This window comes from Pleuronectes platessa, chromosome 3, assembly GCF_947347685.1.
Source record: "Pleuronectes platessa chromosome 3, fPlePla1.1, whole genome shotgun sequence".
Classification (NCBI taxonomy): Eukaryota; Metazoa; Chordata; class Actinopteri; order Pleuronectiformes; family Pleuronectidae; genus Pleuronectes; species Pleuronectes platessa.
Window position 1 is genome coordinate 3952707 of NC_070628.1, and position 17657 is coordinate 3970363.

General features: G+C 41.5%; 1 protein-coding gene across 1 annotated transcript; it reads left to right on the forward strand.

Moving 5' to 3' along the window:
* Positions 1-8474: 8474 nt before the first annotated feature.
* LOC128437543 (sialoadhesin) lies at positions 8475-16849 on the forward strand. The gene is made up of 12 exons (XM_053419746.1): positions 8475-8640; positions 9079-9432; positions 9569-9790; positions 10739-11095; positions 11168-11398; positions 11523-11789; positions 12510-12770; positions 13564-13824; positions 14046-14130; positions 14261-14318; positions 14920-15008; positions 15349-16849. Exons 1-11 carry the CDS (start codon positions 8586-8588, stop codon positions 14998-15000), a joined length of 2232 nt encoding a protein of 743 aa, XP_053275721.1. The 5' UTR covers positions 8475-8585; the 3' UTR covers positions 15001-15008; positions 15349-16849.
* Positions 16850-17657: the final 808 nt, after the last annotated feature.

Consider the following 17657-nt stretch of genomic DNA (forward strand, 5'->3'; position numbering starts at 1 on the left):
ACTGGTGGGACACCTGAGGGGTCATCAGGTGGATAAATCCTCCGTCAGGAGGCAGAGAGATGAGTGAGGAGGAGGAGGAGGAGGAGGAGGAGGAGGAGGAGGAGGACAGGGACTCAATATTAGAAAGTCCAGTTTATTAGTTTGAGTCTTATTAGTTTGACACATTCTGCTGTGTTCGATTCTCTCTCCTACACAGTGACTCTGTCTATTCTATGACACACAACCAATAAATGAAACTTCAGGAGCTGTGCAGCAAAGTTTGAATCAATCTTCCGAGCTGTGCGTTAAACGGCTGGAGATTTTAAATTGAATGATCTATCCTGTTCTGATGATGGGAAAATTAAAAACCAGGCTTCTCAAAAACCTGCTGCCATTAAAACACATTTCGTCTCCTGACTCATGCATGAACACGCAGAACAAAACGTTGCACAACACAATTGGTTTCATGGTGTGTCGTCTGCTGAACTCTTTCAACTAAAGCTGAAGTAATGTTTGAAAATGCAAACAAAAGTCAAAACGGTGAGATAATGTTGAAACAAACAACATTTTAACGGCAGTTCCTTAAATACAAGTGTACACGTATGAGGGCTGAGAACTGTGGTCTGGAATTCATGCTTTCATTTCCATGTATTTCACGGATGAGTGAGGATCCAGACTTTCAGGCCGTGGGGATCACAGACTGTAAATAAACATGGACGATTTCACTTCCTCCCACTGTGCAGAAATGAAGCCAAAATGTCCTCGATAAGAACGACGGCCATCTTGCCATGAAGACGCCATTTGAGATTTCTGCTCAACCAATTGAGAGACAGTCTCAGCTGTCAAATCAGAAACATGAACACATGAATGTACATCACTGTGATCAGAACGACCTCAAGGGACAGAAACCATCTTTGAGAAAAAATGTATTCAACACATCCACTCACATGGAGGAGGCAGGGTGTATGACCGATACCCGAGCCAGCCATCAGGGGGCGATCACCATGCTTTGGCTTCACTTTTGAGGAGCTGGACCTTCAGCTGATCTTTTATGCATATTTAAGACTTTTGCTAGAGAACTAATCATTATCCCCGTGAATTCGGATACAGCGAGGTAATATTAGCATTAGCTTGCAATAGCTAACTGTTTATATGTTTTAAGTCTGAAGATGAAAAGATACAAAAGTTATTGCGTAACCTGCGTACGTGCCGTGCATGGAAAGTTTGAAAGTTTAAAAGTAGCTAAGGGACTGTACGGCTTAGAAAATGATTAATTGTCAAGTCAGTCATGTATTTGGTGTAACTGTAATCCATAGAAATGAACATTTGATTAGATCGGGGGTGGGGAGGAAAATAGATTTTAAAGACAGGAAGCACCGACGGTTAAAGGAGAAAGAACAAAGGAGAAAAGATTGAGACATGCAGAAAACTAAAAAGAGAAACTGGTGAAGAGATGTTCAAGACAATCCGGAGGCATCAGAGATCGAGAGACAGGCCAGGTGAGGAAGATGAGAATACAACCAGAGAGAGATGAAGGAGAGCAACAGGAAATGGAGAGAACAGAGCTAGCCGGAGAGGAGAGAGAGAGAGAAAGAGAGAGAGAGAGAGAGAGACAGAGGGGGGAATCCTAATTAAAACACTGAGATGCAGTTTTCAGTTGTTGGACAGAAGGACGTCCACAACTTACTGACATGACAGGATTTCTGACACACATTCTCATTTGTATAGTTCCTGTTTTACTTTCTTTTGTGAGAAGCATGAAAGAGGAAAGTGAAATAGCACTTTTTGGACTTTTGGTCAGTAAATTGTCTTTTCTCAGATGATCTGACAGCAACATGACAACAGACTCAATTTCAATCAGATTTCTTATTTCATTTAACGGGAAATTTAACAAGGATGATGTGACTGAGTTTCATCTTGTGCACATTATTTATCTGTGGAGGTTTTTATTGTTTGAAGTCACAGACGAGAGCAGCAGCTACTATGAGTGTCACTGCAGCAGCGAGTGGATTTGTTGTCCTTCTTCTCACTGTGACAGGTACTGTACCTCTACATTCATGTTGTCACTCTATTTTACACTCAGACTTCTGATTCACCTGAATTATCATCAGTATTATTTTGTATCTTTGTTTAAAAGTTTATATCGTCTAGAGCTCAAAACAATACGGAGTCTCAAACATGTTATTGTGAACTGGAGTCTTGATTCTTCGGTGGATGTCCTCTCAGGCACCGGAGAATTCGTCTCTCACCAAAAACCTGAGTGTTGAATAGTGAGAGTCCCTGCACCTTCCAGCAGGTCAGCAGGGTGACCTCACACTTCCACATGATGTAACAGAATCTGAGCAAAGCAGGAAGTGTGCTTGTAGCTTGAGCAGCAAAATGGCCGACAGGATGCAGACAGATGAAAAAACTCTCCACAGAGTAGATTCACCAGAGAGGACGACTGGGTACCTCCCCCTACTGGCTAGAAAAGGTCACAGCAGGTCACCCAATGAGCCACTACATTGTTATACAAAGTGTGAAATATCTTTCTCTATAGCACTTATACAATATCAAATATTGCAGCCTTAACAATGTGTTTTCGCTGCTTTTCTAGTGTGGTCTACACTTGCGTATGGTGTGAATGTGTGTAAATGAGGTGGCCTGACGTCTAGTTCAAGTCAACTGGAAGCTAAAGGTATAGTAATTAAATTATGTCCAAGTTCAAAGTAGCATAATAACAAATTAATGAAAATCAACAAACTGAGGAGTGTGCAGTTGAAAATCTGTTTCTCTGCAGCGTCTTTGTCTCTCGTCAACACCTGGTTCCATTGACCTCATTCTGCTGAATGTGACGTCACTGGCTGGTTTTAGTCTCAGCTGGTCAGCTACAGTTTGATAGAGGTTTGATATGAACAGCCACTGAAGTTGTTTTTAACACTCGCACAAACCACAGTTTGCACAAACCACAGTTTGATCTATCAGCATCGGGCACAGCATGCAGGTCGGTGTAAAGTGGAAAGAGGAAGGAAGGGGGGGTGTTTAACAGTTTAAAATTATCTTGCTCGTACAGAATCTGTCTTTATTCTCAGACTCTTCTGTGTTGTAGGTAGATGTGTCTCTGATGTGACTGAGTTTCATCTTGTGCACATTATTTATCTGTGGAGGTTTTTATTGTTTGAAGTCACAGACGAGAGCAGCAGCTACTATGAGTGTAACTGCAGCAGCCAGTGGATTTGTTGTCCTTCTTCTCATTGTGACAGGTAGGGGAGAGCGGGGTAATGTGGGACATCGGTTGATGTGAAACACCCACTGTATCTAGGCAACGGAACACATTTGTGGTCATGTGACTATTATGTTTAAAAGCCCCTCCCATTTCCCCCTTGCCATGAAGGAGAAGTTGGTGCTGGTGCTGTGGAAAGTATGTTTTTTCACAAAAATGTGTTTTTTGCATGTAAAAGTAAATTTTCTTGCTTTAAACTTAATCAACTGTTGTGTCAAAACAAATTGATTCAGGTAGAAAAAAAATATATCATACATGTTTGTGAACTTCCAACCTATAAAACCATGTGATTGATGCTAGCTGAAGATTAGCCTGAATTGATAAGAGATTGATAAAATTGTTGCTTCGGGGTAAAGTGGGACAAATGCTGTGGGGTAAAGTGGGACGGTGTCTCACTCTACCCTACCATGAAGCACAAGTTAAGTTTAGTCTTAAATATATTTTAGTGTTATATAACATTATATATGTTTTATTTGTAATGTCATAAACATTGTAGAAAAGCCAGCATGCCAAGAAACTACACCAGGAAGACAACCTGGGGCCAAACCCCCCTCACAGAGATGGAGAGTGCAGCCGCTGAGGTCATGCAAGGAAAGAAGTCCTTAAGAAAAGCTGGAAGGGATAGAAATATTGATAATACAACCCTCAAAAGATTCATAAACAAAAAAGAGAAAGGGAAAGTAAAATCAGTAGCCTGGGGTGCAGTAGCTGAGGTAAAGAGAATATTCACAGATGAGATGGAGGAGGAGCTTGCCAAACACTTAAAACAACTAGCTGACCAGTTCCATCGCCTTGCTCCAGTTAAGTGCCGTGAACTGGGATTTGAATACGCAGAGAAAAACAATATCCCTGTCCCTGCCAACTGCCCTTTGTCCTGAAGACATTCTGATCATTTCCATTGCTAGAAAACATCCTGAATTAATGGGAAATGTGTAAATTTGACTGATATATCAGTTTATATCATATATCAGTTTAGCTCGGGATTTTAACTATTACAACATGTGCTGTTATGGTTATGGTAGGGCAAGAGTCCCTACTGAACTAACCATGTGGTGGAGTCCACACAATTGGTTGTAAAAGTGAGGCCTGTGAGCCAACATGAAGCCAGCTAAAGTTTCCATCTAAGATCAAGCATGGAGATTGTATCTCCTCTGGTGGTCAATTAATCCTTGGGGTTTCCCCAGAAACCCCTGCTCTGCTCCTGGCCGTTCCCACTCTGATCTGACCTCTGACACTCAATTGGCTTAAAGCCAGCATCATCCCATGACCACACCTCAAGGAGGCTGGCCCTCCTCAGGTTAATAAAATCCCTGACACCCCAAAAATCGCAGCCATTCTCCCTGCTAAGGACTTCAACCAGGGCCCTTCCGGGCCTCTCAGATGTTCCAGCTCTAAAGGGGGCAACCTTAACTTTTAGTTTATCAGCCATTTCTCCCTGCTAAGGACTTCGACCAGGCCCCTTCGGGGCCTCCCAGATGTTCCAGCTCTAAAGGGGGCAACCTTAACTTTTAGTTTATCAGCCATTTCTCCCTGCTAAGGACTTCGACCAGGCCCCTTTGGGGCTTCCCAGATGTTCCAGCTCTAAAGGGGCAACTTTAACTTTTAATCTTCGCCATTTACCCTGCACTGAAGACGTCACCAGGACCCCCTCCGGGTCTTCCTTATGATTTAGTTGCTAAAGGGGGCAACATCCACAAAAGTTTGTTCTAGCTTCTATTTTCTTTTAGCTTAAGTCAACACTTATTTTGAAATACTATTTTTGTTTTTAACTTGAAAAGGCCACGCAACAGGAAGCTCATTCGCCGGCCGAGACAAAGACTTTTCTTTTCCACGATCTCCAGAACAACTGTGCCACCGCTTTTCATCACTGCAGAAGAACAACGTCATCCCGATGAGGAGCAAGACGAAACCGCTCCTATTCGGCCCAGCCGACGCTGCTGCAACAGAGGAACCAGCAAGACACAAGAGTGTCAAATGTTGGGTTTGTTGTTGTTTTCGATCCAGGATGAAGAAAACTCTGAGCTTGAAATCAGAAGTGAATGAAGCTGTGCAGATGATAGAGGTGAGAGGCAGTGAGGCCAAAAGAATGACTCCATATCACTGAATTCCTCTCACTATGTTAGAGAAAGAGAGAAAACATTTCTTGGATCAGCTACTTTGTCTGAATCTGCCCCAAAATCTAAAAGGTTATTTCCATTGACCGTATATTAAAATGGACGTAGACTCTGGGTCTAGAAAGTGAAGTGAACTATCCATTGAGAGTAAAATAGACCATAAAGCACTGCAGGTATTGGGGCATGGATAACGTGTGATTGACAGCTAGTACTGGGTGCAGGTCACAGGTTTAAGTGGGCGGGCAGTGTCCTTGGGCCCTGAGTCAGGCTCCACCCCCTCTCCTCCAAATATGGTTACTTCTGGTTTCAAATAACCAAGATGGCGCCGGACAACATGCGTTAACACTTCTTTCTTGGTCCATATCCCGTCTTTCCAACTAGTTTTTTTTTAAATCAGTTCATCAGTTTTTGTGTAATCCTGCTGATGAAAAAACAAACGAATGGACAGGGGGAGCAACTACGTTCAAACTATTTTGAATGAACTGTGATTATTTGCAGGTTTCATGAATAAAGTCCACTGAGGATTAATATTTTCTCATCTCTCCCCCATCAGTCACACAACTGTCACACCTGAGTATGAGAACGTTGCTGCTGCAGCACAGACAGAAGACACAGAGGAGCAGGAAGACCTGGTGTGAAGCATCAGGTCAGAGCCACTGTGACAAACACAACCAAGATGGACGACTTCAGAGAACATCCGTACAAGAGAGTTTTACAGAAACCATAATATGTAGTTATTAAATACAGGAAATCTGTCCCAGCAACAAAATATCTGAGTGCAAGCGCAGAGTTTGAGCACAAGCAGAGCAAATCTAAGCACCAGCAGGAGCTGTGTGAGTGCAAGCGCAGGGTTTTGAGTAATATAAATATAAATATTTTTGGTCTTTTGTTTTCACTCCTCATCTATTTATCTGTTTGTTTTTCAGCAAAATAACACCAGTGATGTGTAATAATGCTTTACATAACATTACATTACATTTCATTAAACCGACGCTTTTATCCAAAGCGACTTACAATAAGTGCATTCAACCCTGAGGGTACAGACCCAAGACGACAATAATCAAATCGCTTTAAAAGTTATCCCATGAAATGGTGTGCCTTTCAGCATTTAATAAATGTGGTTGTCAAAATAAAATATAAACATTAATATTAAATCATAACTTTAGTTGGTTAAAGTTACCCCGGGACACCAGCCTTAAATGGAAGGGAAAAGATAGCCAATTTATGGATTAAGATCAGTCTCATTTAGATCTAGTTCAATTAGAAATCTCAATATTTACTATTAAAGATTATATAATGAACAGTGAAGGTAATGGAGTTCTTGACAGTGTAGCGGTCGGCAAAATTCACTTATGCAAATTTAATGAAAGAACATTTGTGAAAGAAAAACATTTATTGTGAATATAAAAAAGTATAAAAACACAAATTACTAACAAACGTACTAACTAAACAAAGATGTGTGTGTGAGTGTTTGTGTCGATGTAAGTTAGTGTGCTTCCCGAGATGGTGGCTTAATTAAAAGTTCACACCTTCCTTAGAATGCTCTCAAGATGGTCGCTGGCCACCCCAAAGTTAGCAGCCCCCCCCCCCTTTTCTTCTGAAGTGGGGGAGGAGATAACTAGGTGTAGAGATATGCGTGTGTCTGTGTAAATGTTGGGTCAGACAATGAAAGGGTCAGAGAGATCCTGTGAAGAGCGTAACTAATATTAACTTTCATATAACTGTAATGACAATATCTCCATACATATTGGACTTATAAACGTCACACAATCAAATACACAGTCTTGCTTAGCCTAATATGATTATTATGCCCAGATTTGTTGCCGATCCTTGGAAAAGGGAAAAGGATGTTGCAGTTCGCAATTCTGTGAAGTCTCCGGGCTGTTCGTAAGGTTTGCCTTCACTGTCCTGTTGAGCTGTGGGGCTCAGTTGCTTGTGGAATCCTACCTGCAGGACATCGAGTCGCTGCTAGGAGTTTGAAAGAGCTTGAGATGTGTGGAGGTTTCCTTGAAGAGATGAGTTGGAAGCTGTACCTCTGACCTCCTCTCGTTGGGTGGGAAGAGAAGATGCTAGGGGTCCCCTTGGCAATGCAGGAGAAGAGAGCTGACAGCCTCCTCCTGGGAGGGTTGATGGAAAGAGAAAGAATTGGGGGGGACCTTGGGTTATATTGGCCCGGTGACCTCACAGGTCATGGGGCCAGAGTGACCAATAGGAGTTAACCCTTGTGGTTTTTAACACCTCTGTGTGAAGTTGAGGAATCCTGGGAGAGTGAGTTCCCCGTGCTCTGGCTTTTTCCAGAACAATGGAACCTGTATCACCCTGGGAGAACGTGTTTGGGAGGCTTTCTCAAAAACAAAGAAACAAGCTGTTTTCAGGCTTTGACTAACATGTAGGCCGAAAAGGAGGCCTGTGGTTCCACAAAAAAAAAAATGTACCAACACAGGGTTTCTGACACACATTCTCATCTGTATAGTTCCGGTTCTATATCTCATTACTGCCTTTACTGTCCTAAGTGACAAGCATGAAAGAGGAACGTGAAATAGCACTTTTTGGAGACTTTATTTTTTGTTTTCTTGTATTTTATTTGTTGTCACATCTGAGTATATCCAGTAAACTGGCTTTTCTCAGATGGTCTGACAGCAACATGACAACAGCCTCAATTTCCATCAGATTTCTGATTTAGTTTAATGGGAAATTTAACAAGGATAATTAAAATATTACATGAAAACAATACATCTTAACAGATTGTTTGAAAGATATAATTTTCTAAATTCTTCATTAAAATGTAAAAAAATAAATAATTGACCCGTGTTGTATATTTAGTTGAATTGCATCTTATTCTTATTAAAGGCCTGTCCAACGCTGCTTACAGCTTCAGTTGAGGAGGATTCAGGTTTGGTACAAACAGACACTAAAGTCGTTTCTCTCACTCTGTTAAATGAAGAAATTCACAGTTTATACAAACCACAAGTTACTTCTTTTTTTTGGTTTAATCTAAGACCATCGAGCTCAGCAAGCAGTTCAGTGGAAAGAGGAAGGAAGGGGGATGGAGGGGTGTGTTTAATAGTTTACATTTATTTATCTTTCTCTGACAGAAACTGTATTCATTCTGAGACTCTTCTGTGTTGTAGGTAGACGTGTCTGTGATGTGACTGAGTTTCATCTTGTGCACATTATTTATCTGTGGACGTTTTTCTTGTTTGAAGTCACAGACGAGAGCAGCAGCTACTATGAGTGTAACTGCAGCAGCCAGTGGATTTGTTGTCCTTCTTCTCACTGTGACAGGTACTGTACCTCTACATTCATGTTGTCACTCTATTTTACACTCAGACTTCTGATTCACCTGAAGTGAGTTTGAGAAAGAAAGTAAAAAATATAAATGAACCATTCATTCATTTTCAGATCACCACCTGTAAAGTGATGCAGAAAGAAAATATATGAATGAATTATCATCAGAATTATGTTGTATCTTTGATTAGAAGTTTCTATCGTCTAGAGCTTAGAATATTACAGAGTCTGAAACATGTTATTCTTATTATTATTATTATTATCATCAAGACTGAGTTCCTCTCCTCTCGATGAGGACTTGTCATCAGTGTGTGGAGTCATTAGTTGAAATGCTATGGAATGCTGCTCATGGAAATGTTTTTCTTTTCTACAGAAAGTAAAAAGTAAACTAAGTGTTCTCTGGTGTGGTTATGAATCTGATTCTCTGTGTTACAGTGGTACAGTGTGAGAATGGCTGGGATGTGAGTTACACTTCTACTGAGATCTGTGCCGTCAGAGGATCAACAGTGAACATTACCTGTACCTACACATACCCATCCACATTCAATAACCATGATACTACAGTTCAGGAAACTTTCTGGTTCATTAAAGAGAGTAATGGGATTCACGTTGATCTAAGGACTGATCCAGAGTATTCAGGTCGTGTGGAGAATCTCTGTGGAAACAACAAGTGCACTCTGAGAATCTCTAACCTGAGAGAGAGCGACTCAGCTGTTTACAAGTTGTTCACAACAAACCAACCTACTGGGAGTTTAACTGGTTCAGCTGGAGTCACTCTGTCTGTCACTGGTAACATTTACATCTGAGCATTCATTCATTTATTTCCTACATCTTGTTTGGTTCACTTGAGTGTGTCTGTGCACTTTTATATGCATGTGTGTGTTCTCAGTTTGGACTAAAATTAATTTCTTATTCTCACACACAGATTTGCATGTGCAGGTGAGCGCATCAGGGAAGTCTGACTCTTATTACTGGGCAGAGCTCAGGTGTCAGAGCAGTTGTCGTCTTCCTGATCATCTGAACTACGTCTGGTACAAGAATCAACAGAAGATGAAGGAAGGAGAATCTTATACAGATTATTTTTATCCTGCAAACAGAGTTTCCTGTGCTGTTAAAGGACTCGAGGATTTCCGCTCTCCGTCAATGTGTGAGTTTAATCTACAGTAATTCACTAACAGCACCATCTGCTGGAGTATTTGAGATAATGCATTGTACCATAACTTCATGTGTCTTCAAATACCTTTTTCTGCAAGGGCACATTGAACTCTTGGAATACTACTGTCAGTACTGACAAACTAGTGTAGTACTAGTACTAGTATTCTGCTTGTGTAAATAAAGATGGAAGACATGACTGCTCCCTAGAAGTGAAGCCAAAGCATTGAGATCACCCCCTGGTGGCTGGCTGCAGTATAGAACATACATCCTTTCTCCTCCATGTTAGTGGGAAGGACATGGACCAATTCAAAAAGTCAAATACATTTTTCTCAAAGATGGTCTCTGTCATTTTAGGTCGTTCTTATCACACTCTATTGTTCATGTTTCTCATAAGTTCGGTTTTAATTAGTTATTTGATCATACTAAACTTAGATTCAACTTCATGATTGACAGCTGAGGCTGACTCAGGATTGGTGGAGCTCATGTATGGGCGGGACCTTGATACTGTGGCTCCATCTCCGGATCACTACTGTGCAGACTGTGGTTCCAAATGTGAAAGATGGCAGCGTTGGTATCCAGGATATTTTGGCTTCATTTCTGGAGAGTGGGAGGAAGTGGAGACGTGTCGTCCATCTTTGATCGACTCTGCATAAAAGATACAGATCATTTCCTCCATATTGACCAGTTTGCTCCATTATAAGAGCAACTTATACAAGGTCCCTCATGTTTCTCATCTCCAACAGTGTGTTTCTCCCTCACACTGAAGTCTAAAGGGAACTTCACTGTGTTTTATGTGAACTGAAAGTTTCCTCTTCTTGGCATCGTCATCATCTTAAAATGAAAACCTGCCGACTGGTGATTCACCAGAGAAAATACATGGAGTTAGTTTTATAAATGTATAAGTTCATCTTCTGATTCTCGGATGTGCTCTGTGTTACAGTGGTATGGAATCAGAATGGCTGGAATGTGAGTTACACTTCTACTGAGATCTGTGCCTTCAGAGGATCAACAGTGGACATTAACTGTACCTACACATACCCATCCTGGTTGAATAACCTTATAACTAGAGTTCAGAAAACTTTCTGGTTCATTAAAGAGAGTAATGGGATTCACGTTGATCTAAAGAATGATTCAGAGTATTCAGGTCGTGTGGAGAATCTCTGTGGAAACAACACGTGCACTCTGAGAATCTCTAACCTGAGAGAGAGCGACTCAGCTGTTTACAAGTTCATGTTCACAACAAACCAACATACTGTTAGTTTTACTGGTTATACTGGAGTCACTCTGTCGGTCACAGGTAACATTTTCATGAGAGTCAGTTTGAAATGTTAGTGTGTATGTTGAAATAAAATCACATGTTTGTTCACAGACCCTCAGCTCCAGGTACATGTGAAGAGATCAACAGCCAATCCATCTTCTACCTGGACAGAGCTGACCTGTCACAGCAGGTGTCAGCTCCCTGATCATCTTTCCTACGTTTGGTACAATAACAATAAACCTGTTGGACAAAAAAAATACTTTCACCTCCGACACTTTGATGCTGAAGACAGCTATCACTGTGCTATAGAAGGACAGGAGCATTTCCCTTCTCCTACAGTGTGTGAGTTTACTCCTCATGAAGCTACAATAATGTGGATAAATTGAAATATAAACTTTTAACAAATAATAAAGAGATTGTTTTGATTGTATTCTCATCCTGTGTGTTAATATAAACTATCCTTCAGATGCTCCAAAGCCTCCCTCTGTGTCAGTGAGTCCCTCTGGTGAGATCATGGAGGGCAGCTCAGTGACTCTGACCTGCAGCAGTGATGCTAACCCAGCAGCTAAATACACCTGGTACAAGAGAAGAGGAGATAAACAAGTTCAACGTCTCAGTGAAGAGACACAATTTGTCCTCTGCTCCATCAGGTCGTCAGACTCTGGAGAGTATTACTGCACAGCTGAGAATGAGCTGGGAAGGAGTTCAGCAAACATCTCTATTACTGTGACATGTGAGTGAAACACAGGTTATTAAGTGAAGAGATATTGAATCCGTACCATTCTTTGTCCTTTCGATTTTAAATGTGCAGATATCGGTCGTTTGACTTCTGTCCCATAAATATTCACAGTCAGACCATCAGCAGCACAAAGAGGAATCCACCCAGCGTCATTTAAAACATCCATACAGTTTTCACCATCCTCAGGTAACTTGAAAGATATTTCCTTCACTGTGCACATTCACATGACGAGCAAACAGCTCTCAGCAGACAGACTGTGGGGGAAACAAAACCCTGCTCCTGTGCACACGTCACACATACACCTCCCAGCAGGGGGAGCAGTGGATCATTAACATTTTAAGAGACACGCCCACAAACAGTCCACTCTGAACAGGGCTCTTCACACGTTTTATTAGGAAGAAACTCTGTCTAATTGTGGAAAAGGGTCATAATATGTCATGTTTAAGTCAACATTACAAACTGGAATATGGTTTGAAAATCTGTGGACATTCAGGGGAGTCTGGAAACAGTAGTGCAACAGGAAATCATTGAAAACAACTCTCATTTAACAACAAGAAGAATTTACCTGTGTCAGTTTAACAACTTTGCTGTTGTAACTCAGTGACTCAACTCACCTGAACACCTTTGACTTTAACACATCATATCATATATGTCCCCAAATGTTAAACACAATGTCGGTCATCTATTATCATCATTCTGTTTTTACACATACAGACGCTCCAAAGCCTCCCTCTGTGTCAGTGAGTCCCTCTGGTGAGATCATGGAGGGCAGCTCAGTGACTCTGACCTGCAGCAGTGATGCTAACCCAGCAGCTCACTACACCTGGTACAAGGAGAACCGAGCTCTGCTTCAAGGACCAGAGGGTGTTTATCGTCTCTCCTCCATCAGCTCTGGGGACAGCGGGGTCTACTCCTGCAAGTCTGAGAATCAGTACGGACGGATCAACTCCAGGTCTCTACACTTAGACGTCCAATGTGAGTAGAAAACATCCACATGTCCATGAAACCCAGCACTGTCTCACAACCTTACAGAAGGTTACTGGGTCCGCCCCCTTATCTGGATTCACACCAAACTTTACTGAGTTCTTCCCTGACCCGTTCCTCATCCTACCTCCAAGTTTCATGCTAATCGACTCAGTAGTTTTTGTGTAATCTTGTTTAAAATCAACAAACAACAAACGAACGGACTGTGGTGAAAACCTCTGTTGTTGCATAGCTACACTACAGCTTCACTCATAGTGACGACATTCCCATGATATGATCATAGATTATTTTTCAATGTATTTAAGCTTCAGGTCGTCTCTATAGTCCTATTAGAGGCAGGAGTACAGCAGAAGGCAGTTTTAAGGATTTGTAACTTCTTTGTGACATTACTTATAAGTCATCTATCATTATATGATGGGGAATAATGTTCTGATCAGTATATGATTTCGTCTCTCTGCTATTTGTGGAAATATCTTGGAATATGTGTCTTTTGGATAAAATCTTTGCTCATCTTGACCTCTGACCTTTGACCGATCGGCTGAAACGTTAATATTCACATAATATTCAGTAAGTTTGGTTCATGTGTTGAGTTATTTTGTACATTCACACAAAGAGGCTGAAAACAAAACCCTCAGTTCCTGCTTCTGTCTGTGCTGGCGCCCCGGGTTAATAATGATCATCTATATTTAAGAAGCACTTATCAAAACCAGAGAATGAAAAGTTCTTCACTTTGGTTAATGAATATTTCTGAGTTGATTTCATGATCTTGCATGTTTTACACCAGACGCTCCAAAGCCTCCCTCTGTGTCAGTGAGTCCCTCTGGTGAGATCATGGAGGGCAGCTCAGTGACTCTGACCTGCAGCAGTGATGCTAACCCAGCAGCTAACTACACCTGGTACAAGGAGGACGAGGACTCACCAACAGCATCAGGACAAATCTTCACCATCACTAATATCACAGCTGAACATGGTGGAAAGTATCAGTGTGAGGCCCAGAACACACACGGACGTAGTAAGGCCACCTTACATCTGACTGTTGGAGCAGGTGATTTTACAACTCTGACTTTTACGGCCTACACCCCCCCCCCCTCCTTTTAATTGCACCAGAACCTAAAACCATCAATACTCAGGATTTCCAGATGTGTCACAGCTGTATATCAAGCCCATCATATTGCACATGAACAATACTGACTGACCAACAGCATCACCTGGAAAACTGAGTCATCAGTCTAACCACACTGTTAATGTCTCCTGTCTGTTGTCCAGGGAAGTCAGTGATAATCATGAATATCATCAGGCTGACTCTGGTGGTCGTGCTGGTTCCAGTGCTTGTCTGGACTCTGTGGACGAGGTACAACAACACAAATCCATCAGTTCACCCTCTGCTCTTTGACTGTCTTCTTCAAATGTCTTCAAACACTAGTTTCAGTGTTATGAAGTTCATTTTGTCAATCTTGTGTTTGTTGTTGTTTTCGATCCAGGATGAAAAAGACTCTGAGCTTGAAATCAGAAGTGAATGAAGCTGTGGAGATGATAGAGGTGAGAGACAGTGAGGCCAAAAGAATGACTCCATATCACTGTTTTCATCTCACCATGTTAGAGAAAGAGATAAAACATTTCTTGGATCAGCTACTTTGTCTGAATCTGCCCCAAAATGTAAAAGGTTCTTTCCATTGAACGTATATTAAAATGGACATAGACTCTGGTTCTAGAAAGAAAGTGAATGATCCATTTAGAGTCAAATAGACCATAAAGCACTGCAGGCATTGGGTCATGGATACCGTGTGATGACAGCTAGCACTGGGTGCAGGTCACTGGTTTAGGTGGGCGGGCAGTGTCCTTGGGCCCTGAGTCAGGCTCCACCCCCTCTCCTCCAAATATGGTTACTTCTGGTTTCAAATAACCAAGATGGCGCCGGACAACATGCGTTAACACTTCTTTCTTGGTCCATGTCCTGCCCTTCCACCAAGTTTTGTTGAAATCAGTTTTTCAGTTTTTGTGTAATCCTGCTGATGAACAAACAAACAAATGGACAGGGGGCGCAACTACGTTCAACTGTTTTGAATAAACTGTGATTATTTGCAGGTTTCATGAATAAAGTCCAGTGAGGATTAATATTTTCTCATCTCTCCTCCATCAGTCACACAACTGTCCTGATTATGAGAACGTTGCTGCTGCAGCACAGACAGAGGACACAGAGGAGCAGGAAGACCTGGTGTGAAGCATCAGGTCAGAGCCACTGGGACAAACAGAATCAAGATGGACGACTTCAGAGAACATCCGTACAAGCGAGTTTTACAGAAACCATAGTGTGTAGTTATTAAATACAGGAAATCTGTCCAAGCAACAAAATATCTGAGTGCAAGCGCAGAGTTTGAGCACAAGCAGAGCAAATCTTAGCACCAGCAGGAGCTGTGTGAGTGCAAGCGCAGGGTTTTGAATAAAAACACCACGAAATATGAACGTGCAAGTCCAGCTCTCAAACTAAAAGACCACACTTTTGAATTTAGAGAAAAACACCCATACATTTCCTTTCTACTCATGGTTTCCTGTTTTCTTTTATCCTCAGGTGCACTGTGATTGGTTGAAAGTATGTTGAAGGCGACAGGAGGTATCTCTCTTTCCATCCCCGAGTTGCAGAATCAGCAGTTTGTGCAGCATGACCGTTAGAGCAAGAGTATTGTTGTGTTTTTTATTTTCTTTTTCTTTGTGATGGGTCCAGTTGTCCAGTTTCCGCAGCTTTATTTCTGTGAGCTTTAGTTCTGATGTGGGTTTAGGTTAAAGGAAGATTCTCAGATCCTACGACCCTTTGTGGGTTGGTGTGTTGGGTTTTCCTTCTTTTGTCCATTTTGCCGGCCTGTTGTTGAAGTTGTTGTCTTTTCTGCAATAATTATTATGAAACCAAGGCCAGTAGCTGCTTCACTGTAAAATGTTTTCACAATGCTAAAATTTATGCAAGAATATCTATTCCTTTCTTTTCCTTTTGAGATTGAATTCGTGTATGTGTAATATATCATAATGTGCTGTTGGGAAATGTTTTTTGTGCAACCACAGACGGCCTATTTTCGGCCTATATGTGTTGTCAAAGCCTTAAAACAAGTATGGCCTTTGTCTTGAGAAAGCCTCCCGAACTCAGTCTCCCAGGGTGCAACAGGTTCCATTGTTCTGAAAGAAGCCAGAGCACAGGGAACTCACTCTCCCAGGATTCCTCAACTTAACACAGAGGGGTGAAAAAACCCCAGGGTCAACTCCTATTGGTCACACTGGCCCCTGACCAGTGAGGTCACCAGGCCAATATAAGGAAAGGTTCCCCCCAAATTCTTCTTCTTTCTCCAATCCTTCTGAGGGCCAAAGGCTGTCCAGCTGTCTTCTCCTCCTGCATCGGAGAGAGGGAGAAACCTGATTTCTCCAGCTCAGCTCTTCTCTTCCCACCCAACGAGAGGTGGTCAGAGGTGCAGTTTCCAACTCATCTCTTCAAGGAAACCTTTACGCATCTCAAGCTTCTACAAACTCCTAGCAGCGACTCGATGTCCTGTGGGTAAGATTCAACGGCAACTGAACTGCACAGCCACAACAGAATCGCGAATGCAGAACCTTACCACACAAAGCCAGGAGATGTCACAGAACTGCAAACGGCACAGCAACTTTCTCCCTTTCTAATGACTGGTAACATACTGGGCTTAATAATTATACTAGACTAAGCCAGACTGTTTATTTGATTCTTTGCAGTGTTTATAAGTTTGATATATGTGGTGATATAGTGTTTATAAGTTAAATGAAAGTTAATGTTAGTTACTGTCTAAACAGACTCATTTAAATATGTTCCCGCTACCAGTTGTAAAACCACTTCTGAAGAAAAGGGGGGGGCTGGGAACTTTAGCGGGGCCAAACCACCATTTTGTAAGCAAGCTAAGGAGGGTGTGAATTTCAGTCAGCCAATTTGGGAAGCACCCTAATTTACACACACACACACACACTCACATACACATCTTTGTATGGCTAGTACGTTTGTTAGTAATTTGTGTTTTTATACTTTATTATATTCATAATAAATGCTTTTCTTTCACAAATGTTCTTTCATTAATGTTGCAAGAGTGAATTTTGCCAACCTCTACACTGTCAAGAACTCCATTACCTTCACTGTTCATTATATAATCTTTAATAGTAAATATTGAGATTTCTAATCGAATTAGATCTTTTCCCTACCTTTGAAGGGTGGTGCCCCGAGGTAACTAACCAACTAAAGTTATGATCTAATAATAATATTTTAAATATTAATGCTTTAAATTTTATTTTGATAACCAAATTCATTGAATGCCTAAAGGCACACCATTCGATGGTATGCCTTTTTAGGCATTATTGCACAGCAATGCAAAAGGAAAAGAAATAGGACATTTTTACCGAAGTAAATAGGCTGAATATACAAAAACAATAATAGAGGATGCTGAAAATTAAATAGACATGTTGAATAAAAACAAGGAAGTGTGTACAATTGAGTATTTTGTGTACCGTGGATGCGAAAAGTATGGAAGTGGAAACACAAGTCAAGACTGTACCTTGTGGTGGTTGTGTGTTGGTCCAATAGGTGGCACCAGTTCACCACGTTTCCTCCAGGTATGAGCATTGGCTCCAGTGTTGAGTTGCTCAGGTGAGTTTGATCCTCTGTAGATTAAATGTATTTATATCTTTAACCGAATATCCGGATTCTCTGTGAGGAATGGGGGGGTGGGGGTGTTAACTGATCAGCTCATAATCAATAATATTGATAATCATCATCTGAAACAACATTCTCCTTCTTTGAATGACCTGACGACTCACTTCCCCAGCGTCTCTCTCTCTCTCTCTGATGATTTATATTCATGCAGCCGATGGAATTTT